General features: G+C 39.1%; 1 protein-coding gene across 7 annotated transcripts; it reads left to right on the forward strand.

Moving 5' to 3' along the window:
* The first annotated feature begins 704 nt into the window (after positions 1-704).
* LOC132790172 (fibronectin type III domain-containing protein 5) lies at positions 705-25,032 on the forward strand. Of its 7 annotated transcripts, XM_060798624.1 has the most exons (10): positions 705-1,259; positions 7,002-8,625; positions 8,704-8,857; positions 17,216-17,364; positions 17,499-17,644; positions 18,821-19,015; positions 19,223-19,249; positions 22,206-22,265; positions 22,343-22,540; positions 22,597-25,032. In XM_060798624.1, the coding sequence occupies exons 2-10, from the start codon at positions 8,580-8,582 to the stop codon at positions 23,206-23,208; spliced, it is 1,587 nt and encodes a 528-aa protein (XP_060654607.1). In that variant the 5' UTR covers positions 705-1,259; positions 7,002-8,579; the 3' UTR covers positions 23,209-25,032. The 7 variants fall into 7 exon arrangements, with proteins under 7 accessions (XP_060654607.1, XP_060654610.1, XP_060654608.1 ...); XM_060798627.1 differs by lacking the exon at positions 22,206-22,265; XM_060798625.1 differs by lacking the exon at positions 19,223-19,249.
* The last annotated feature ends 256 nt before the right edge of the window (positions 25,033-25,288 follow it).

Below are 25,288 nucleotides of genomic sequence, written 5' to 3' on the forward strand. Positions count from 1 at the left end.
AAATTCCATGGCATCCGTACCCAGGGAGCACAGAGTAGTTTTTTTGTTGTCCTTTTTATTTTTATTTTGAGCGCGCGAAAAGCTTGCGGTCGTGTAATCAAACAGTGCCAAAAGGCCATGAATAAATAATTAAACGCCACTAAGTATGCTTTTAATTTCCTAGGACGCACTCGAGGCGCATTAACGATGAAAATGGCACTCGTTGTTGCTGTTTATCGCTTGGCAGCTCTTTCTCTCCCTCGTACTTGTACTTGAACTCTAATAATGCGCTTAAGAAGCGGGCGGTCTCTGCAGTCAATCAGTCAATTTGCCAGTTGGACACTCAGTAAGCAAGTCAAACAAAGCGCTCGCATTTAATACTTTTATGTAGTCCATTTCACTTTCCGGCTACCAAGCGACACCGACCGCGACCGCGACCTAACACAACGCTAAAGCTCTTACCACTGGCTCTTTGGCAATGAAAAGAGCAATGCTAATAAAGAGAAAAAGCTCTCTAGGCTACACAGCTACAAAAATGTAACTGCATTTGCCTTTGCTACTCGCGCTAAACGTATACTTTATGTGCAGTAAAATGTTGTTCAGTGTATGGTTGCTCTCTCTCTGTGCATCTGTTGTTGGGAGCTTCGTGGCGCACAAAAGAGCGAAAGCGTCCTCTGGCGCCCAAGCGTAGCGAAGTTAGCCTGTCGAATTCAGTTGTAGTTTACGCGTCGGTCGCAGCACAACGCATTCATTACGAACAGTGCGCTGTGAAAGCTGTGTTTATACCAAACGATTGAAAGTGAAAAATACTAAAGACACAGTGAGAGAGTGAGTGACAGAGAGAGAGGGAGACACAGCAGCAGGAAGACAGGCTAAGCGCAGTCAGTGGACAGTAGAGACAGTGCGGCAGTGACAGTGACAGTGTTTAGTCTGCTGTTATCAACGGCGCTAGTGACAACTTGAATAGTCACGTTGACAGGCGCGGTGCGGTGATAGAGTGAAGAGTGAAGAGACGTGCCGTGTGCCTGCAGAGCCGGCGGCAAAAAGGCCACAAAGACCAAGAGTAAATTAACAACTTAAAAGCTACACAATACACAAATACAAATAAACACATTTTGTTAAACGTCTGTCCATACACCTGCAATTGTGTGTGTGTGTAGGTGTGCTTGTGCTTGTGTGTTTGTGAGTGGGTGTGTTTGTTCCTGTCTGTGGCTGCGTCGTTTCGCGCCTCTCTCAATTAACGTCCCGCCTCCCGCAGTGGAGCTTCAAACCTGACTCTGGTAAGTGGTTTTGTTGTTATTGTTGTGGTTGCTGGTGTTGTTGCTGTTGTTATTGTATGGCGGCTTGGAGAGCTGCATGTTAAGCCAATAAAAGGCATTAAAATTAAAAACGGTAAATGAAATGAAACGAAACAAAGCGAAACGAAATGAAACGAAACGAACAGCAGCTAATGGATTTTGTTAGTTTTCACTTTCATGCCAGGCAGGCAAAAAGACTCAGAACGGAAGACCGAATGCCAACAATAACAACAATAGCAATATTAAGCACAAAATGAACAAGTAGATGGGACGATGAACAGCAGCTGTCGCAATGAAAAACTCATTTTAATGCCCTATTTATGCAAACACACACACAGTACAATTGATACGAATTTACAATTAATTCTTCAGCGTGGGTGTGTTTGTGTGTGTTTGTCTTCATGTGTGTGTGTGGGTGGCTGTGATTGTAAATCTGTTTCATCTTTAGCGTAGCACGTATCACGTACAACGACGAACGTAACGCGCCAAAATAACACGAAACTCGTATTTATAAACAAAAGTAGCTGCCAGTGTGTACCCACCTTCACACACGCACTCAATCAATCACTCACTCACTTACTCGCTCACTCACTCCCTTGCATACAACAGGTCAAATTCAAATTCACATTCAAATTGAATTTGAAATGCGTATGGCAAAAAAGTGGCAATGGCCGCACAAATATATTTTTTCTCGATTTAAAATAAATTTGCCGCCTGTCATCGTCGCAGCCACAGCCGTGTTGCGTGTTTTCTGCCGCAACTGCTGCTGCTGCTGCTACCGCTTGTTGTTGCTTGCTGCACATGTGGCAATGCTGAAATGTGGCAATTTATTTATACGATTTTTGTTATTTTTGGCCTGTGGCAGCGGTAACTGAATTGCACGCAGCGAAATCAGTTCAGGCTGCCAGCACGCTTCACTTTCCCAATATAAATATATGCTCGAAGTATGTGTGAGTGAGTGTGTGTACATTACTGCATGTATATTCCGAGTCGTAAATATGTACCTACATACATGTGTATGCATGTATGTAGAAGCTATGACAATGCGAATATCTGTATGCTTGGACGTGTGTACACACTGCTAGGCGACACACTTTTGAAATTCCAAGGAGAACGGTGGAGAGGGCTGTCCTCTCACTCAGCGCTGGCAGCAAGCAGCAGCCAACGAAGAGTGTGGGAGAGGGAGCAAGAATATGGCGCATAGTTGCCGTTAGGGAATGCTTGTGACATGGAGTGGGAAAGAGGAAGGGGGACAGCGAGACTAACAAATTTTCAGCAGTAGCTGGAGCTTAAAGTGCACGGCCAACGCACACACACACACACATTCATACGCATACAAACACGCACATTCACACGCACTTACATACAGTCTGGGAGTACACACACATACATATAGACGCATAGCTAAAGCGCGCTTTTGGGCTCTGGATTGAAGCAAGTGCTTTTGTTTTTACGAGCAGCCCAGCAAATAATAGCATTGTATGTGTGTGTGTGTTTGTATGTGTGTTTGCTCTCTACACCATTTTACAACAATGCACAGTGAGAAAATGCGATAAACTCAAGCATAAACCTTTCACAACATCTACAAAGGCAAAGAAACCAAGAAAAAAAAATAAAAATGAAAAGAATTTATGTATTATGCACAAAAGCAAAAAGAATAAGCTAAAGAAGTGTGTGCACACAGTGCTGAGACCTTAATGCTAACTTCATTTTCCAAAAATTAAATCATCAGGCAATCCAATTAAGAGATAAAGTTCATCATTAATTCAGCACAGCAACAAAGCCCTTAATGCCAGTATTTTACAACTTACACTTACCCTCAGAGCTTTGTTGGTGTTTTTTATTGGCCAGCATTTTCAGTTGCTGCGAAGCTGCAGTTGCCACACTTTAATTGAGTTTCCAAGGGTCGCACACAGTTTCGCTCAGTGAGCGAATAACGCACTCACGCAGCGAACAGCGAGCAGAGAGCTGTGAGCAGCTCAATGAAGTAAAGTCCTAGTCGTTGGTGGACATCAAGCCTTTTGGAGTGTTAGCCCGCTAGCTAAACTGACCTTTTTGTTAATAGCACGCCAGCTTGCGCTCACTAATACTCACCCACACACACACACAGAACTATAGAGAGGTAGAATTGTCTGCGGCGAGCAATTTGATGTTAACACAGCTGATTGATTTATTGTCTGTTGGCTGGCTACCGCAAACACTGGCACAATATACACAAACAAACTGAACAGAATCGAAGCGAACGAGTGAGTCGAGTTGAGTGAGAACAACAACAGCAACAACAACAAGAACAACAACGACAGCAAAAACTATAAACACAAACAACAAAGACAACACACACAAACTTGACGAACAAAATGCCAAAAGTCCTCAATAAGCCGGAGTCGCAACGTATGCAATAAAAACATAAAAAGAAACAAAACACACACACACAATCACACAGACAGCATGACATGCAAGCAAAGGGCTATGTGTGTGTGTGTGTGTGAGGGAAAGACTGAAGCGTGCGCTTGTATGCGTGCATGTATTGTCGCCATAATTAACAGCGGCGAAAACGACGACGGCAATGGCAACGACAACGACAACAACAACAGCAACAACGACGACGACGACGTCAGCGGCGACAGCGCGTACTAGCCGCCATTTTAATTTTACGATAACTGCTTTCACCTACTTGCTTGCCTCTAGCTACTAGCAATGTATGCGGACTGCATGTGCCGATACATTCACCAACACACACACATAACTACATACATAAACACAGAGAAACAAACAAACACACTCACACACACACGTTGGGAGTAAGAAATATTCTCGCAGTGCGTCACAGAGTAGGAAATATTTTTACAGCACGTCAGCAGCGTAGTTAACAGTTTGCTTTTTATTTCGAGTGTCAAATGAAATTTTCCTTGGACATTAACATTTAAATTACACACAACAAAAAGAGTGTGGGACGCACTTGCCTTGCGCCTTACGCATTACGCATTCAATTGAATTTTGTGACATGCCAACGCGTGTGCCTCACATTTCATATTTCACATTTCATATTTAATAACAATTTCAACGAAAATTCCTTGCATAATTGAAGCGAAAGCGCGACCGTTTGGACAGATGTCAAATCATTTTGTCAGCCAAAGTAAACTCATTTGCAATTGCATCAATTAAGTTTGCCCTTTCGGGCACGATTTCAATGCGCCGTGTGACACTTTAATGACGCCACGTACGCTTAAACACAGTCACACACAGAGTCACACATGGCAACACACATCCCATCACAGGCACAGCCACAGACACAGACAGACATTAACTCAGTCATATGGAAGCTACGTGAGCTCGTAAATTCCCAAGATGCCACGTTCAAACTCACAGGTAATTCGAGAAGGACTACGAATGCGACTGCGACTGCGACTTCGAGTATAATCAAAAGAGACTACACTGCATTTAAGCTACTTAACCAACTTAAATCTATCAATATTCAATCGTTTTACGATATGCGCATAATCCCAACTGGGATAGCACCACAGTTATGTGCATCTTTGATGCCCATAAACCATATGATACTATATTCTCTCCTAATCTAATTGTGTCAGTCGATGAACAGCAGCTGACTTAGTTTGGCCTTAAACCATTCGAGAATTCTTTTGATAGCATATGTATTTCAGCATTTAAGTAAACGTGTTTTTCTGTGCTTTTCATTGCTTTTCCGCTTTTTCCGTTGCCCACGCCCGCAGCTTATAAACAAAAACAAACTTTTCTCTTTGGCTGCAAAACACACACAGGTCAACATTTAGTACAAACAAATTTTAATTGAAATCTATAGGTAATTTTCAGTGTCAATATTCTGTACTGAACTTTGCAGCGGGTTGAGTCAATAACTCTTTGTCTGCTCGTTAATCCATTTGTTTTAATATAATCTGAATGAAACTTTGTACACAACAAAATGTTGCTTGTAGCGAGTAATTTAATAGTTGCAAAGTGTTGTCCATATTATATTTTGAGGAAACAACCCATTTCATATTTGAAAAGAAATCAGAAATTTCATATAAAGTTATTTATTATATTTTTAAACAAAATTAGAAAGCTATAATCGAGTGTGCTCGATTTTGTGATACCTTTTAAAAAGTAAAACAAAAAAAGCATTGTGAAAGCGGTATTACTTTCAAAATATACCAAACTAATATACCGAAAAAATTAGATAATATAACAAAATATACCATATTTAGATTATCAACATACTAAGGCATTCAAACTAAGCCATTGCAATATGTGCATAACTTTGTCAAAATATACTGAATTAAATACCGAACACATTTTAAAATATACCAGAAGTTATATTTGGTATATCAATATGCTACTACATTCAAAATAAACCATAAAAATAAGTGCAAAACATTGCAAAAACGTTATTACTGTTAAAATATACCAACTTAATATACCGAACACGTTCTAAAATATACCTAACGTCACCAGATTATTAGCTGAAGACCCGATTTGGTACTGTTTGGATTTTGGTATACTTTAGGACGTAGGCTCAAAGTTATAATACCCAAAGGGATAGCGGGTATTAAACTGTTATCATAGATTTTTTGTATCTTATGTCTAAATACATTTTCAAACTCATTTCAAAAACAACTTTCCGAACAACTTTTGATTACATATGCAACATATTCTTTGACTTTGTTTTCCTTTCAACGTTAATAGCTTGGCATTTGTAGAAAAAATAGATAATCTGCCGCCGTAGTATTTTTGTTTTGGCATCCCGCAGACAGGTTGTTTATAATTTGTTTTGCAACTAATTTAAAATTGTTGTTTACGTATTTATTTTTTATGGCAATATGTCTGGGGCCAGGCAAAAATGGAATTTAAAATAGATGCATGAATGTTTTCACAGCTTGTTGTTCCGCAACAGCTTTATCACCCAAATTAAATTAGACTCAAGCTGTTTTTATTTAATTGACATTTTGATTTTGGAGTGTGAGAGCAGAAAAAGGAACTGAGATATGGATAAAAACATAAAAGAGATGTTTCAAATGCCAGGTTAACAATGAAAAACCACAGGCATTGAAAATGTTTTTCGGGAAAAGCGTAAAACACAAAAGAATGTGAGTGAACACAGATACAAAGCACACAAACACATACACAGATACAAATACCCGAATTTTGTGGGGCACAAATACTTGTTCACCTGTTTCACTAATGCCAGAGCACAAGGGACAGTGAATACGGAGAAAATATTTACGCATGATCGAATGACAGGGAAATGTTATTGCGTGTTAATGCAGGCAGGCAAGCGTTTGAATTTGAGCGTGAAATGAATATGAAATGGAATTACATATGTAACACACACACACACACACACATACAGACTACACATAACACAAAAAGCACATTAAAAATGTAGATGCAAGCGAGTGTGTGTGTGTATTAGTTGGGCTGGTTATGCGTGTCGTATACGCAATGCCAGCCTCAAAGTATGCAGCACTTTGTTTACATTCAATTTGAGTAATGAAAATGATAGTGAACTTGCGACATTACAATTCGAAATTAGTATCCGGGAGTAATAATGTCGGGGGGTGTGGACGTAAGTAATTGTTATTGAAAACGCTCAGATTGAATGCTAATTATAATTAATGTTAATGCCAAAACCATTTGCCTAATACCTTCCGAATTGCGCTGCGGAGACACATTTATAATGCGAGAAAAAAAAACTTTGATTTATTGCAGAATACAAACAAACAACAACGATTTATATTCGTAGTGGCGGCAATAATTAACGACAACAACGACGAGCCAAACGAAACGAAAGTAAAATAAACACCAACAACACAAAAATTTGAAACGAAAACAAACAGCAAAAAAGGAAAAAAAGAAAAAAAAAGCGCAACAAGAGAACGTGAAACGACAGAGAAAATTACTGCTTAAATGCTTTGGCAATTAAGCCAAAAATTGTTAACAAAATGCGCAATGCATAAAATTAAACAACGAACAGCAACAACAATCACAACAACAACAACAAGAGCAGCAACTACGACAGCAACAGTAGCAACAACAGCAACCAGAGGCAAAAGAGGAACATCGACAGCAACAGCTAAGCAAACATTTAAAGTGCGGACGCAGAGGACGGCGACGACAGGTGGCAGATTGGCCCCCAGCAGAGCCGTCGCCGTCGTATTGAATTAATTTCGGCTTTGTGAATGGCACGAGGCGCAAAACGAAGTGAAAAGAGCCGAAAACACACAGCACACAGACAACATAAAGGCAATTGCCTACTTTAAAAACAGAAACCGAAAATTGAAAAACAAACTGGAAAAGAACTTTACAATAGTTGTTGTTGCCTCCGCCGCCGTCGCACGAGAAATCAACGATTGTCGACTGCGGGAACTGCGACAAGTTGACACAAAACTTCTCTTTTTTTTATTGATTTTATTTACGGCCAATAATAACAACTAGCACAGCAGATGGCAATGAACAATAGGAAAAGGAAAAGCATTACGGCTTGCCGCTGAAAATAAAAAAAAAAAGAAAAACAAAACTCGAACGCAATGTGAATAATTTTACTCAAACGTATCACGAAACAATAAGAAACAAATACAGAAACAAAAACAATATTGAATACAGCGAGCGAGCGAGTGTGAGAGAGCAAGCGTTCGGGAGAGAGTGAGATAGCGAAAGAGTTGGCATATAACTCACATTTATTTCAGCCTGCCACAAGTCATAATGCCCCATGATGATTCAAGACAAGAACAACGCACACACGCACAGCCCATAAAAGTGTGCTATAAAAATGAAAAACTTATAAATTAGTTAAAAAAATATTAGACAGAAAGAAATAGAGGCAGAGAGAAAACTACAAAAAGAAAAACGAGTAAATTAATTTTCAAGTTTAAGCTTGAATAATTGGACAACGATTGCCATGCATAAATGGCCAGGACCATAGAAAGTAGAGAACAATAAGAACAACAAAACAAGAAAGTAGAGGAAGCAACAGTAGCAAAAAACGACAAAAGCAAGACTGATTTTTATGTTTTAGTTAGCTTTATTCTCTTATAAATAAACCTGGCAGCAGAACAAACGACCTGAAATCAGAATCGGAACTTCACAAACACCAACGAAACGAAACGCAACGAACAACGAAGCGGAAACCTTAGGAAATCCGCTTCCAGGACAACACAATTATCAACAGCAGCAGCAGCAGAAGCAGCAGCTACGTTATCCTTGTCACCATCAACATTACCGACATCATCATCATCATCATCATCATCATCAACAACAACATCGAGCAAGTGAAACTATTGAAGCGCAATGTTTGTGTTTATTGCCGTCCTGCTTGTCAATGGCTGTCTGGCTGGTGAGTACATCATATAACCTATAGGCGAGCCGATTATACATCCAATATACACACATACACACTCATTCCTTTTGACAGGCACCATTCCGGCCGCAATTCCAGCTACACCGGAAAACATAACCGTCACATTTCTAACGCCCACCGCGGTGCGTGTTTCGTGGCAAACGCAGATCGATCTCAAGGCGCATCCCATCGAGAAGTACATAGTGACCTATAAGCCCACAGATGACAGGTAGGTACCTCAGGCAATACTTCAATAGTTTTGAACCTCAGACTATATTAAACACACACACGCACAACACTCTCACACACACACAAAAGTAGTTGCAATTATGCAGCAGGTTTCAACATTTTTTTTGTGCAATTGACAAGCTCAATGTTCTGCCACTGTATAGGAATAATATAACTGTGTCTCTGTGTGTGTGTGTGTTTGTGAGCTGACCATGAGCTAAATAACAACTGAAGTAAATGGTGGAACGCAGGCCAAGGGGGCGGAACACAACAAGCCGCAACAGCAAATACAAAGTTGAAGCCAAAATGACCGCGACTATGGTAAAGACCGAAAAAGAAAAAATAAAAACAAGCACCGCGTGTACTTGAAGTTTTCAAAGTTGTTCTACACTGCAAGAAAACTTCATGTATGTAACTTTGCAAGTAAAAGACCAAGTTCACCAAGTCAATAATATTAGTATTAATTATTTACAGTCTATGGCAAAATATCAACAATTGGGCGGAATATGCACTTCAGATGATGGTGCACAATTTCTTTCAGTGTACGGCAGTCGTTAGCTAAAGCGTGTAAACTGCTGCATAGCAAGAGAAACTAAGAACAAAGGCAAGATAACGAAGGGTGAAACCAGAGAGGGAGTAGAGAGAGAGCAGAACAAAACATGCTTGTAATTGTAATATCTCAGCTGGCCGCCTGCTGCGGTTGCTCTATGTGAAGCCGCTTCCTCTTTGCCTCCGCTTTCCCCTTCTCCTCTTCTATTGCTTGTGCACTATGTTTGCAATTTCTCTCTTGTCGAAGAAAAGAAAGCTAACAGCCAGCAAAATCAAATGGTATCGTGACAGTTAAGTGGAATCGACTCTGCACTACCCAACAAGCATTTTACATTGACTTATCTTATTGATATCCAAGTCGAAGGCACCAGCAGCCAGTACAATATTTTCTTTAAAAATTAAATGTAGTTTTAAATAATCTTAATTATATGAAAGTAGTAAGTAGAAATCTTACTTTAATCTTAAAAGTTTCTATTCTTGAGTTTATTATGCGGAAATTATCATAAACTAAAACTTATTTCATTATTCAAATATTTTTTAAAGTAATAAGAATGTAGAAAATATCAATTACCAAAAATGTATTCTTAATCAATGATTTTTCTGAGTTGGTAATATAGAAATTATATTAAGTTAAAGATTATTATTTTTATTAAAGTTTTATTTATTTTTGAGAGAGCTATTTATAGTTTTTCATTGTTTAAAAAAGTGAAGTTAGTTAAAAAAATTTATAACTTAAGTTATTAAGATCTGACAGTAAACGATTTATTATTGATCAGCGCCACCTAAGAAGATGTAACTACATATATAAAGGGATAAACGACACCTTGAAAGTCTAATATATTTTGTACTTTATGGTATATTTTCAATGCAGATCTCTATTGATATACCAAATATAGTTTTTGCTATATATATTTTAGTATTTATCGGTATATTATTGTGGTATACGGGTGGCGGGTATCTCACAGTAGAGCATACTCGACAGTAGCTTTCTTACATGTTTTTGTTTAAGCTCTGTCATATGGTTTATAAATAATATATGACACTATACTTAAAAGCATATACGTATTATTATTCTAGCAAGTATTTTTTCTACACATTTCTATCGAAGTTAAATGGAATATATTTAAAGTTTAATCTGAAACACATTGATTTCAGAAAGCTAGAATATTCAAGTTTATAGACATAACTATGGTTACTTTGTGCTATGTAAAATGAATGCAGATTATGTTCGTTTTATAAATTGGCAACTTCCGCTTCCGTTGCTTCGAAGTAAAAAGAAATACTGAACTTTTTTATACTATACAAAAACTTAATGGGTATTGCACAGTCAAGCATGCTTGACTCTTAACTCTCTTCGGTTTTCCCTGGCACAACTTGCAACTTCCGTTTGTAATCCAATTTGCTTGCGAACTTTTGCAGTATCATTGAAAGTTGAAGCTCGAGACAATGGCTAACTATTGTTACACAAAATGTGATGAATCAATCTTCGAGATCTTGTTACTGATAGCTATGGACAGACAGAAAGACAGAACGGTCTATTAACATAGCGAATAATATGTAAAGCATGCAAAGTGCTGAGGAGTGCTGAATATTTATAATATTTCAAACGCGTTGCATGCAATGAGCACACACTAGTGCAGCAGACATGCCGGGTATATATATATATATATAGAATATAAAGCAAAGTGGCGTTGCATATTTCGAGTAACGACTACAAACTAAGCACTTCCGCTTTTGGCTTCTGGCTTTGGCTTGGCTTTTACTTTTTACGCGACGACGAAACGTTGGCAACAGCAACAAGACGTCACTTTGAAGGACGTTGGAATGCCGTGTAATAAGTTAAGTGCTCGGCTTTTCTGACATTTTCGTCTATTGCTGCACTACCTAATGCTGCTGCTGCTGCTGCTGTGCTGTGCTGCCTCTCTTTTGTTATTATTGTTGTGGTCAAGGTGTTTTCAATTTAATAGCTGATGTCGCGTGTGTGTTTGTGGAGGTCCAAGTTTTCGACTGCATGCGCGTGTTTGTCTTTTAGTTTCATTGCCATTGTATTTGTTTCATAAAGTTCACGCCTATATCAAAATTTTATTACATTTCAGTTCAGTTCAGTTGAGTTCAGTTTAGTTTAGTTTTTTGTGTAGTTCTTTCATTTTCGTATCGTTTTCGTTTAGCCCGCCATTATTTATAAGTCAGTTTCAGTTTGAGTTTGTTTTTTAATTTTTGTGCTTTTTGTGTGTGTTCTTTACTATCGATTTTTGTGTTACTGCGTTCGTTACTACTACTATACTATATACTATATACTATATATATATAGTATAATAAACTGGACGCTCATTACGGTGTGGAGCAGGTGAAGAGACAGGGTTGTTCGAGTATCTTCCAGCCGTTTTTCGAGTAAAATTGTGACGTTGAATAATGTATGATTAGTACATAGACACGTTGACGATGACTCGCGGACTCACGGTCCTCGAGTGCGCCCCAAAGGGGCCCCGCAGAACAATACACACACATACATATATAGTTCATACTTGTACTCCGAGAACTGGGCCTGAGTAAATGCGAGGCACCAAACTATCCATGCCCTTCACTCAAATTACATATCTGGAGCTGCATGAATTTCTAGTGGATTTACAAACGATTGAAGTACGAAGTACTCACATCGTCACTCATTGGACTCGTGTAGTCGACCCGCATGTGAAAGACCATCAATAATAATAATAATAATTAATAACAATTAAAGTCCGCTCAGACAGCTGCACAGCGTAAAGCACTTGGGAAATTTCCAATCAATATGAATTATGTATTTAGATTAAATTGTGTTGAAAGTGCACTTCACATCGTCGAGTACACTCGCATTCATATTCACGAACACACACATACACTCACACACTCACACGCTCATTCGCAATTATTTTCGCTCTCAATGTGCAGCATTACCTTGTCTTTTTCGAGTTATTTACATATTTCGTGCATTTTCCTCGCTGTCAGATGAACTATATAATTGAATGTAAAAGGCTAAAAGTCATGGCCCACTTAAGTGTGCTACACTTTTTTTCATTCTCTGTCTCTCTCTCTCCCTTGCTCGCTCCCTCATTCTCTATTCACTACAATATTCTATTTCGACCCGAAAGATTGGCTTTTCAATCGCCTAATTAGTTTGGTTATTATCAATTTTTTTGAGGGGGACTTTTGTGGCAAGCCAATTAACTCGAATGTGTATGCAATTTTCTTTGTGGGTGCTGTACAACATGACGTATACTTAATTGCATTTTATAGCTAAGTACGTTGCTGCTAAACTGACACAACTTTTACAAAATCAACCTGAAAATGATTGCAACTAATTGTGCGTTTAAGTTTAAGTTTTACCAAAGATAAAATTGAAGAATTGAAGTCGCAAAAGTTTCGACAATTTTATATGAATCATAATGAAAAGAAAGACAGCTGCGTTTTCAAATGATATTTAGCAAACCTGTGGCATATTGACTGATTGTTAAAGTTTGCATATTTATATTTAAGTTTTACTTAAGTTGATGTAATATTTCTCTTGATTGTCTCTCTTCTTCCCTTGTTAGTCTGCAGACAATCTGCTCATCTATATAATTGGAGGGACAATTGCAAACGTTTGGGCAAAAAAGAGAAATGAAATATTTAAATCAGTAAAGTTGAGCTCAACTTGTTTATTTACTTTTGTGTAAATTGGGGGAGAAAGATTGTCGAAACGGATTGACAGTTTGGCACCAGCAATTTACAATCACAAAAAGTTCAGCTAAACTTGTTTATTAACTTTGTACTTATTTTATTGTTGCGCTCGCTTGTTTGATTAGAGACCATCTCGACAGCGTCTAATCGCACGTGTATAAACACAAACACACACTCAGGGACACCCTGTTTATCAGGCACAGAATGTGCTTCAGTGTGAAACACTCGACTGGAGTTTGAGAGCACTTGAGTTGAACTTTGCTTTTGGGATAAAGTTGAATGCCAAGGCGAGCTGTGGCCGCTTTAGGGTCAAGTTGTAGCCATCCGACTATCTCTTTCTCTCCATCTCTCTCTCTTTTCTTCTGGTTTTACTATCATTTTTAAGCTGTAAAATAGCACTCGTAATATAAATTTGAGCATAAACATCGCCTGTAAATTCTCTAATCGAGACAATAAAGCTTGCAGAGCGATGCGAGATGCGTTGTCAGAAGTTTGTGGCGCAGACAAAACTTGACACTACTAAACTATATATATGTATGTGTGTGGGTGTGTGGGTGTGTGTGAGTGCGTGTGCACATGACATCAAAATATATCCACAAGTTTCCATTCTGCCGTGCGCTGAAGTGAATGTCACGTGTACGCTTAGTAAAGTTGTATAGTTGTGTAGGTGCTCTGCTCTGTTCTGTCGTTGTAGTTGTTAACCCCATAGAAATTGTACGTCAGCTGTCAGAAAATGTTTGGAAAATATGAAAATTTGTCAGCTTACGTGTATGTGACCAAAAAAACCAGAAAAGCCAAAAGCCAGAAGCCAAAAAAGCCGCACAATGTCCATCATAAGTTATTAAAAATACGAAGCAAAATGTTTTTCCACTAACTGCACCTATACACAAATATGTATGTATGTATGTGTGTGTGTGTGTGGATGTGCCTGTATTTAGGTTGAATTTTCAATTTAGAGTTTGAGTAATGGACACATTTTTTTAAAGGCCCAATTGGAAGGCATGCGCGCGGCTTTGTTGGCTGATTGTTTATTCAACACAACCGGAAATCCAGTGAGCTGCAAACTACTCGCCAGTAAAAACAAAAGGGGTCATCAAAGGTGGGAGTGGCAAAGCCGGGTGGGGGTGGGTGAAAGTACAAAAATCAAATATGAGTAAGAAAATTGCTGAGGCATTAAGCAGTTTCTCTTACTCGATCCGCTGTTTGCATTGTGTGCACATATGAACCAAAACTCAATTCCCCAGCGCTAAATTCATCTGCATTTATAATGCCAATGCGACTACAATCGGACCGCTTCCCCTACCCCTCCTCCACACTCTCCGCTTTCAGAGAAAGGCCAGTAAACCAACCCATGTCGAACCACAATTGGATGACGATGGCGTGCGTGCAAATTTGCGGACTTTGAGCAAATGTTTGGCAAACGAAACAAGCCGCGACTTGGTCCAGTTCAGTTTGTAGTCGTCACAGTGCATTTGATTTGGCCCCCCAGGCGACATTTGACGTTAACTTTAATAAGCCGAAAACTTTGGGCTCTTCTCTTCACATGTGTTGCTCCACCGGCTGCTTTGTCTTGCTGCTTGGCTACCAAAAACTTTTGCATAAACAAACTTGGTGTGAGACACTTAAGCACTGCACTGGGGCATATTAGCGTACACTCTGAGAAAAATGTGTATAGCAATTCAAAGTATTCGAAATGCGGAATAAAATACTGGCAAACTTTCAATTAAAAAGTATTAAACTTATAATTGGAAGCATAATATATATTTATTAAAGCAATTAATTAAAGCGAACGTAAAAATTCAAACAGAAAAAATGCTGTTAATGAAATAAAACGAACAAATTAGTACAACAATATTATTTGAGTCGATATTTTTACTAATTTCTTCTTTTCATTTCATTAACTCGTTTTTTTTTTGTTTGAATTGGAAATTTTGACATTTTAATTGAAATGTTTGCAATTTACAATTAAAAGAAATATATAAGGATAATTCTTTGATCGAATTTGTCACGTTCGAAATCGGAACAAATTTAAAAATAAGTAAAAGTTTTTCTTATAGCTGTGGAATATCACTATTTTTAGAGCTAAGATTGGTTTCAGGAACTTTTTATGTTTACTTTTAGAATATGAATATGAGTTCGTTAATTTTTGCAATTATCTTATAACGCAAAAAAAGTTCCTAAATAATTCTTATCTCTAATTAAAGTGCTAATCAAGAGCTATAAGATTCTATTTTTGTCAAAATAAAAAAGTGTTTTGGTATATGTTTTTTTTTTCACTTTAGAAAATGTTGCACGCGACATTTTTAGCAGAGAATTACTCATATTTAGATTTAGATAAGCAAATAATAACAGCAAAATATATAGACTGCCAACACTTCGATTGGCAATACAAAAAAACGAAAGACAAATTTGGATTAACAAAATGAATAGAAAACTAAAGCCAAACGAATGCGAATCTTAAAAATCTATAAATAGATAAAGAACTAAAATATTAATAATAATTAAATAATATAATTAAAGAAATATATTCCATTTAAACATAAAAGCAATGCTTGACAACACTACGACTGACAAACACTGACAAACAAAAAGAAAAATACATATAGTAAACAAGATTAAGATTAACAACAAAAATAGAAAGTAACAACAACACATAAACAATCCAAATCGAAATTATAAAAAAAATAATAAGCTAAACAAAAAACTTGGATTAGAAAAAAAAATAGAAAATATTTTGAGCACATAAGCAAACTGAATTTAAATCATAACAATCTGCGCATAGCGGAATCAACACTTTTCATGTTGAATCTAGATTTAAACTTGGTCTTTTTTCTCACTGCGTAGATAGGACAACAGTCGAGCTCAAGCTTGAGCTTATATTTATTTAATTTGCGCAACTTTTGTTATGTAAATTTGGCACATCAACGGCAATGAAAAGTTGAGCAAACAGATGGAAAACTTTTGTGAAAACTGAGATACTTACAAGTACTATACTACTATATAGTACATATAATATTTGTAAGGTAACCTTCAAAGCGGTACTTATGTTATTGTTGTTGTTGTTGTTGTTGCCGGCTTGCCTCCTCATGACCTTCGGCTCGGATTTGAAGATTGCCTGTAATTGATATGCCCGCTCCATGCTTGCTTGGCTTATAATTAGTTGAATTCTAATTACATGTACTACTCTATACACAGGCACACAATTCTTAAATTTCGGATACTTAATTGATATTCGTGTGTAATTGCTGGCTGGGTTAAATCCATAATGTGTACAGCTGCCTTTGCAGTTGAATAATGAATATTTCATGAGGATTCCCCTTAGGCTTCGTACTCTGTGTATTTGCCTTGGCCTTATGGCAATTTTTTACAGGGTATTTTGTCAGTCGTGTTGCCCCAAAGTGTTTGCTCACTTGGCGCTATTTTGTTGCCGCGTTGTTTGTTGTTCGTTGTTGTCGTTGTTGTTGTTGGGTTTTTGTGTTATGGCTGCGAGCGTTTGTTTTGTATCTGCTGTTGCTTCTGTTCGACGATTCCATGGGGGGCCATTGCTTTGCTTCACCGTCTCCGACTCTGTGTGAGTGTGTGTCAACGAGTGTGTGTGTGTGTGTGTCTGTGTGTAGCTTGTATATGAATAATGAATCATTTGCCAGGCTGTTGTAGCGCGCTCGCTGCTGTAACAAGAGCCATTGCACACAGGGGCCAGAAGTCTAGGCTAGGGGCACAGCTCAGCCTACACACGCACTTCTAAGCTCACACACACACACACACACATAGATAGATATGGGATATACGTATACTTAATATGTAGTTTACTATATGTATATGCGGAGGGTAACACGAGCTCAATTGGTAAAATCTAGGACATGTTTGGGTAACTGCCCGGCAAAAGTGACAAAGTGAAATATTGGAGCCATGCTGTAATTACGAGCACGACTCTCGGCCTCATATTTCACACGCTGCTTCTGCCTCGACTATTTATTGTAGTTTCAGCAATTAGCTACATACACACCAACACACATCGACACCCACACACATCGACACCAACACACACACAATCTGTACGCACACATTGTCACACTTAGTTGCCGTTCGAGAGTGGTAATTGAATTAATTTAAGTTACAGGGTTGTACAGGATGTCGCCGGCAGCAGTGAGGCCATTGTCCTGGACCGTTTATTGCCCAGCACCCAGTATTCGCTGTCGGTCACCGCCATCTGGATGGGCAAAAAGTATCGCAGCCGGGGTCAGATCAAATTTCGCACCTTGGGTAAGCATCATCATCATCTCCATCACCATCTCCATCATTATTCCCCTCAACATCCCCATCACCATCACCATCATCATCATCAACAAGCAATTAGGGAGACGCATCTGAAAATCACTGGCCAATTATACTCGTAGATTTGCCCAAGAACACATCACAGCAGGACTTTCCGCCGGGCATCTATGGCCGCAATGGGTCCGGCAATGGCAGCATCTTTGGCGACGACGTCACCTCCACAGCCACCAACACATTGACGCACAGCACAACGCGCGAGCTGCCAACGGTAAATAGACTTTTGTACCCTCAAACATTTTGGGAAGAAGGGCATAATAAGTTAGTGGAATCTGAATTGGTATTTATGAAAGCAACTTATTGAAAGATTGAAGATATATTAACTTAGTATGCAACTTATTGAAATGTAAATGGATTTTAAGATTAAGTAAATATGTGAAAAGACTTTTATAACAGCAACTTATTCGATTGAAAGATAGAATAACATTTTTAATATGTGAAAAGACTTTAATACGAAAAAATACTTTAATACAACAACATATTGGGTAACAAAATATTATAACTTTGTCGTATGTAAATGGCGTATGATAAAACAATACATATACTTAATCAGTCTGATTTTGTATGTCCGTTCAAATGAATACAAAAATACTAAAATACCGACCCTATAAAATACTAAACAGTGTTACCAAAAATGGTGAAACTGCTTCCTATATCTGCTAACTGATTAACTCTCTTTAAGAATAATTTTGATCATAGCAAGCCAATTTATTTACAATATTATAAATAAGGTGTAGTAAGCGATTATTTATGACAGTTCTTGGATATGTTTTCTTTAGTTTTCTTACTTCAGTTTACATTAATTTCTATTGAGAATTTTTTCAAGCCCTTTTTCAGCCGAAAGAAAATTGCATATGACAATTATTTTTAGAAAGAAACTACAGAAAATTTCAATCTTATTTTAGAAAGAAATTCAAAAAAATTTGCAATCTTAAAATTAAATAACCTTATTTTAAAATCTTCCTCAGAACAATAAGAAAATGTATTGGCATAATTATAAGATAGATATTTCATGTTGATTATAATTATTATTATACTATTATCTAGCATTTACAATATTGAAGATCTATGACATGTTTTTACTTCTGTTTGCTGTGTTTTAAAGATCACACTTAATTGAGAATTCATTCAAACCCTTTTTCGCTCTGCAAAAAAAAAGAAACAAAACTTAATTACTTAAAAAAAAAGTTGCGAGTATCTCCACAGTCGAGTACGCTTGTCTCATTTACTATTAATAGAAGAGGTAGCATCAAATAGGATTTCCAAGTCAAATCCCCAACTGTGCGTTGGACTAATTACAAATGCGATTGATTGATTGCAACCCGAACACTCCCACATCCACTTTCCCACTCTCTATTACTCTCTCTCTCTTTCTTTCTCTCCTTAGATACGCGGTGTGGAAATTGGCATTGTGCTCATCGTGCTGATGGTGTGGGCCGGTGCCATTGCACTGTTCTTTAATCGTTGGGGCAAGATACGCATGCTGCTGCCGTATCAGCCGGATTACAAGCACGAGCAGCTCAAGGTGCCAGGAACAGGCGTGTGCAGCGCCAGCGGCTGCAATGGTCAGCACTCGCATCAGGTATGCATTGTACACAGCGATGTGGAAGGCATTATGGGTGTGGTCTTCATGCTGGCCGGGGATAATAATACTTGCGGGTGGGAGGGAATGGGGAAATGGGGGGAATTAAGCAGGGCAACTTTAACATAAGTATCGACTTTTGTCGTATGAGCGCGTATAACGTAACTTACCTATGTTTCCTCTGTTTTTGTTATGCTTTATTTATAGAACCTACACCCCGATTTCTTTGTCAAGGTATTCAACATATTTCATTTTTAAATTAATTACTGCAACAATACTTTTTGCATTTAATTAGCTTTTGCATCAAGTCAAGTAAATACTATTTGAATATTATTAAGATATTTACTTACTTACTACAAAATGTGCACAATTTACTTTTTCTCTAGTGCACACAGATCCGCCCCCGTCTCGCCCTATTGCTCTTTCTCTCTCTCGCTCTCTCTCTATTTATCTTTCAAATGCCCTTCTCAAAGTTCTCAAGAGAATTGCGAATGCTTGTTCTACAACTAGGAACTGTATATTTTTTATCTTTGACTCTTGTATGATTGTAATGCTATATGAATGATGATCGAGTACAGAAATGAGAAACGAATGCATTATAAGAAGTAATTGAAATGGGAAAGGAAATACCAATAAAAAAATCTTCCTATTAAGTTAATATTATGATTCGATAAAAAGTCCTTGAGTGAACTAAAAACTGAAAAATGTCATTGTCTGTCATAAAATGAAAAACATAATTCCCTCATTAAATCCTTACTACAATTTTTATTATGATTTGCTAAAAACTCTAAAGCTTTTGCTAGTTTACTTTTATTTTCTTTCTTCTCTTCTATATTTTGTTGTAGATTTTAATAGTAGTGTACCATTTAAAATACACCCAATTTATGGAGGTTTTAAATGATGCAAACACTTTGGCATGCCGAAGATGGTTTTAATCTTATACTTAGAAACGTGCTTCAACTTTTTTCCAATACAATTTCAAATTATACAACATACATATAGACACTATTAGAGCTGCACCCAGGCGGTTTACCTAATGAACCAGATCCATAGATTCATAAAACTTAAAACATGTTTGTTAAATGCTTAAATGGATGCGAGCATGGAAACACTCTATCCAAGTGTCCCCCAATTTGCATTTCCTATACATAGTTTTCAATACCATATACTACTATATACTCGTTAATTAGTTAGTTAGTTTTGGTTTTGAGCTTTTTGTTGAGCTTTGTTGAGGTTCGAGCTTTCAATGAAATCACTGACAAAGTTTCCTTACTTCCACCCAAAAAAAAAAAAAAAAACAACCGAAAAAAATCCAACAATTTGGCTCGCTCTTGCCTACTGCTGCTGCTGCCGCTGCTGCTGCTCCTCTTTCTCTCTCTCTCTCTCTTTCTTTTCCTCTTTCTCTACATATTTTTGCGATCCAAATCAGTGTTTGCCCCGCTGCGAGGGTTGCGGAATCTTCGATCGTTGCTTTCAGTATCCGCGCAGGGAACTGGAGCGCGATTGCGGCTGTCAGTTTGCGTTGCTGCACAAGGCGGATGTGGAGAGCTAGCAACCAGTGCATCGCGAAACGGCTGTGCAGAGTGTTGTTGCCGTCGCCAATCACAATCATGCCCATGGCACGCCCACCAACACCTACGTGCGGGGTCCGAGTGTCGACAATCAGTCGATTGTCGGTGGCAATGCGCTGCTGGAGCACGGGCACGGTCACGGGCAGCAGAGCATAGACAGTGCTGCACTCGATAGACACGATGCAGATGCGGATGCGGATGACGCAGATGGGGATGCGGATGCAGAGGGCAGGGCGAGTGGCTGCCAGTCAGCTGCTGAGGATCAGCAGTTGTTGCAACGGGAGGCGGCACCACAGCGTCTGCTACCGCTGTCGGTCAACAGTCATGCAACGAAGCAACGCCGATTTGCCCAACAGCGCAGCATACTAAAGAACTCACAGGAGCGCACCTTTGTCGAGGAGAATGAGGTGCTCGAGGCCAAAAAGCAATTGATATTGCGCCGACGGCGCCTCTTCAGCCATTACCGGCAGTACGATCAGTGGCGACGGCGACAGTTTAGCTATGATCCCAGTTACTTTCGCCCGCCTCCGCTGCCGTCTAGACCGCTGGCATACGCTGATTACGGCCCAACGGGCATGCCAGGCACTGTCGGCGTCGGCTACGGCGTCCACATTGGCAACATGCCAGCAGCAGCAGCAGCAGGCGGCATGGGCATGGGAGCCGTCACTGCGGCCAATGCTGGACGACGGCGTCGACAGTACCGGCGTCAGTATTCGTGCGCCGATCGCAGTCGTGATGGATCACGCGAGAGTCGCGGCTCCTCATCGCTGCAGCTGCAGAAATACCACAGCATGGTCGCCAGCGATACCATACACACCGAATCGTCAATGCTCAATCACAGCAACTACAGTGAGCCGGCCAGCGTAAGTGCTTCACGATCACGATTACGACAAACACAAAACCAAAAAACAAACAGAACAAACAACAAAACCGAATTCAAATTCGGAACCAGTTCGTGTGTTCGTTCACTCGTTCGTTTGTTCGTTCGTTCGTTCGTTTGATTCGCTCGCTTATCGATATCGATAAATGCACCATCGCCATGCACTTCTCTCGTGTTGTACTTGGGCACGTTAATCGTTTATCTTTAACCGTTTTAACCGTTTGCCAATTTGTTCGACCGCCCGCCGTTTTTTGCAGCGTTTGAGGCGTTGAGTTTAAGAGCACAAAAAATATAAATCGCACTCCACCTCCACACCCAACACTCACACCTTTTTCAATCAACACCCTGTACAGTGGTCATTATTGACTCGCGCTTCACAAGAGCACAGCAAATAGAAAAAACACAATCGCCAATCGCAGGACAACTCAAATATCACAACAGCAAAACAATCTCCACACACAGTTATCGTATCGCTTTTGTAGAGTCTTGTGCAGGTTACGCTTTCGCTTGCTTGTTGATCGCCTGTTGAGGATGCTTTTCCTTAGTGTAATCGTTGTGGGATCTTTAGGGTTCCATGTGTACAAATAGTGTGTGTGTGTGCGCTTGTGCGTGTGTATGTGTGTGTGACATTTCAATCACCTGCTCCGTGTGGCGCTCTCTCTTTATCTGTTCTCTCTCTCTTCCCTCTCTCTCTCTCTTTCTCTCTCTAAACATTTTACCAATTGCAATGAGATTACAGTTCGACAGCAGTGATTGTGGCGGCACCTTTGCTCACCCACCGTTGCACTGCAATAGCCGCGTAAGAGAAATCATCGCAGATTGCAAAATATTTGTTCCCACTAGTCGATTACACTGCTAATCTTGTTTGTTTTGCAGCACATCCACATGCTGGCGGAGGAGCGTTCCACATCGATATCGGAGCGCTGCACACGCAGTCGCATCAATTCGGCCATATTCGTCTCGTCGGAGGGTCGCGGCTTCGATTCCATTGAGTTCCTGCGACGCCACGGCTCACAGAGTGTCCTTTGCCGCAAGGCCAAAAGTGCCGAGAATATCACAGACAATGGACGCCGGGTAAGTGCACGAGATTATAGCAATTATTACACAAATATTTACTTTGGAATTTACAGAAGAGTTTGCGACCTTGGCGCACCGACGATGACTCCGTCCAACAGCAGCAGCACCAACAGCAAGACTCCTCCCAGGACATCGAGCTAAGGGAGTGCGGCAACACCGCTGGCGAATTACTCACGCTGCCTGTGCTCCATGACGCCAAGCAATCGCCCACAGCGACAACCAGTCTATTGGCCCGCTCCTCGGCCATTACCACGGCCAATGTGATTGTGGGCAGCATTTCATTGGAGGCACCTCCACCATATATGCAGGATGATGACACACACTCAATATCGGCGTTGATTCACAGCGATGCCGCTGCCATTGTGCATGACTCACAGGATTCGGCGGAAACCGTGGAGGAGCTGGTACATGTGCCACTGCTGGCAAGTCAAACAGCCACAGCATCGGTTTCGGCCGCCTCATCGCCCAGCATTGCCATCGAGGCGAAGCCACGTGTACTGGTGCATCAACGCTCCTCGACGGCGTCTTCATCGCCGCACAACAGTCCCAAGAGTTTGGGACTCGGCCTAAAGATTGTGAAGCCCAAGATTAATGCCGTGCCAATGGTGTCAGTGTCCGGTCCATCGCCGCCCATTGAGAAACCGCCGCTGGCGGAGTGTTTGTAACAAATGGCAGCCGAAACATTTATCTAAGCGCGCTCACTCACGGCATCTGGACACCCCAGACCTAGTCCCTGTTCCCACGACCCACAACCCAGACCAGCACCAGACACCAACCATACACGAAGACACAGAGAACACAGAAGAACCCAACTAGCACTTGCACGACCCACACAGAATCTCAGATATGGAAGAAAGTGGATAGTAAAGTATGCCAGCTGCTCAAATAAGTGTTTCGGTGAAGCTAGAGAGATTGAATTCTACTCTGCTGCAGGAAGTAGAACTAGAACTAGGAATAGGTGTAGGCGTAGGCGTAGGAGTAGCAATAGGAATAGGAATAGCTGTAGTTATTGTACCAAAAAGTTAAAAATAAAAGGGCATTGCCATGCAGGAAAGCTTTGTATATTCAAGAACAACGACTGAAGTATACACATATGTTACATGTATGTACGAACATGAACTTTTAGACGTTTATAAGGCGTTCTATAGTAGTATACACCACATTAACACAGACAGAAACAACTGATAAATCAGCTTTAACAACAAAACATGTAAACTATCAGGCTTTAATATTATGATGAATTTCTGGTCATAGGCAGACCAACTAACAACAACCTGTTGAACAAGTTATTCTCGTTATTGTTCTCCCTATACCAATACCATTTACCACTTATATTAGTATATACCTAACAAATATAGATATTTATATATATATATAGCCAAAACTAGGGCACCACACATATTTATACACCACTCTTATAGAACTTATATCAATTTAACTATACATACTATATGTATATTTATATTTTCATTGGTAGCATATACACTTGCTACAAATGTGTGTACTTAGGCATTACCTTAGAGGTAGATAATCCCTTTGACTCTCACAACTGTACACCTATCTATACACCCAATACTAAATTTACATTTATAGGCTTCTAGGCACAATGAATATATAGTCCGAATCAGAATGTTACTTATATATATACATAGCTAACATATCAATTAACCCACGACCAAAAACGAAACGTTGAAACTGTAAACTAGTCGATAAATTTAAATTCCTACTATGATATTGTAATTAACGTCAAATAAGAAAGTGCCCAGGATGAGTTCTAAGTGTTTTTAAAACTACTTGTACTTGTACGTTTTCGTGTAGTTTGTAATTTTTAATAATAATATATATACTATATATAATTCTATATACTATATATATTATATATACCAAACATATGTATGTACGAACTCATCATGTATCCTTGTAGTGTTTAAGCATGCATTTTAACAACAGTTTCACTTGATGTACCTACATATGTACATACTTATAATATAGATACGAGTACTTAGGTATATGAATTCCTTGATAATAGAGATTATACATTTAAATTATAGAACTGATGGCAGCACACAGAAATCATTTGCTCTCTCCTCTTTAGGTAGTCATTATATTTTAGTTATGTTACTCAAATTATCACAGCAATAATTGCCCAAAGTAATTCCCAACTTATCCTAAATACTAACAACTATTTAAAACTATAACTTCAGTTGAAATCAAATCAAATCTTATGTAAATACACCCGCACATGCTACAAATTCTAATCCCACTATAGACTCTCATCAGCCTATGAATATACCATTTCTACTACGAGTATGTACTCTAATGGAACACGAGATGTTGTTATAAAGGAATTGTCAATTTATGGTCCAAAGCTACAATAAAAAACACCATTCAAATGGGTCAAAAGTAAGCTTAACTAAGTAATACTTAGATTATGTTCAATTCGAAAAAAACAAATATGTGGATGTGTATTTTTTGAAATCAAATAAACGAAATCTGTCTATATAATCTAAATATGTTTTATTGAACTGTCATATTTCAGCAGTAGTTACTTTAATGTCTGGCCATTAAGTGGAGGATGTAGAAGAGTAGTATCCTGAGGCAGTAGGATGATTAACCATCAGCCGATAAGAATGTTAATAGTTGTCCAATTCAATTGCTAATAAAATATTATTATGCCCCCATAGAGGTCAAGAAACAAAAAAAAGGTCAGGACAACCAATTTATGAGCATTCAACGAGTTCTCAG

Source organism: Drosophila nasuta, chromosome 3, assembly GCF_023558535.2.
Source record: "Drosophila nasuta strain 15112-1781.00 chromosome 3, ASM2355853v1, whole genome shotgun sequence".
NCBI lineage: Eukaryota > Metazoa > Arthropoda > Insecta > Diptera > Drosophilidae > Drosophila > Drosophila nasuta.

Excerpts from the sequence above, each read along its gene's own strand:
- LOC132790172 (XM_060798624.1), top strand. The coding sequence starts at position 8,580 with ATGTTTGTGTTTATTGCCGTCCTGCTTGTCAATGGCTGTCTGGCTG. Across the intron at positions 17,365-17,498 it reads GATCAAATTTCGCACCTTGG|ATTTGCCCAAGAACACATCA; the intron begins GTAAGCATCATC and ends TTATACTCGTAG. Across the intron at positions 19,250-22,205 it reads ACCCCGATTTCTTTGTCAAG|TTCGACAGCAGTGATTGTGG; the intron begins GTATTCAACATA and ends ATGAGATTACAG.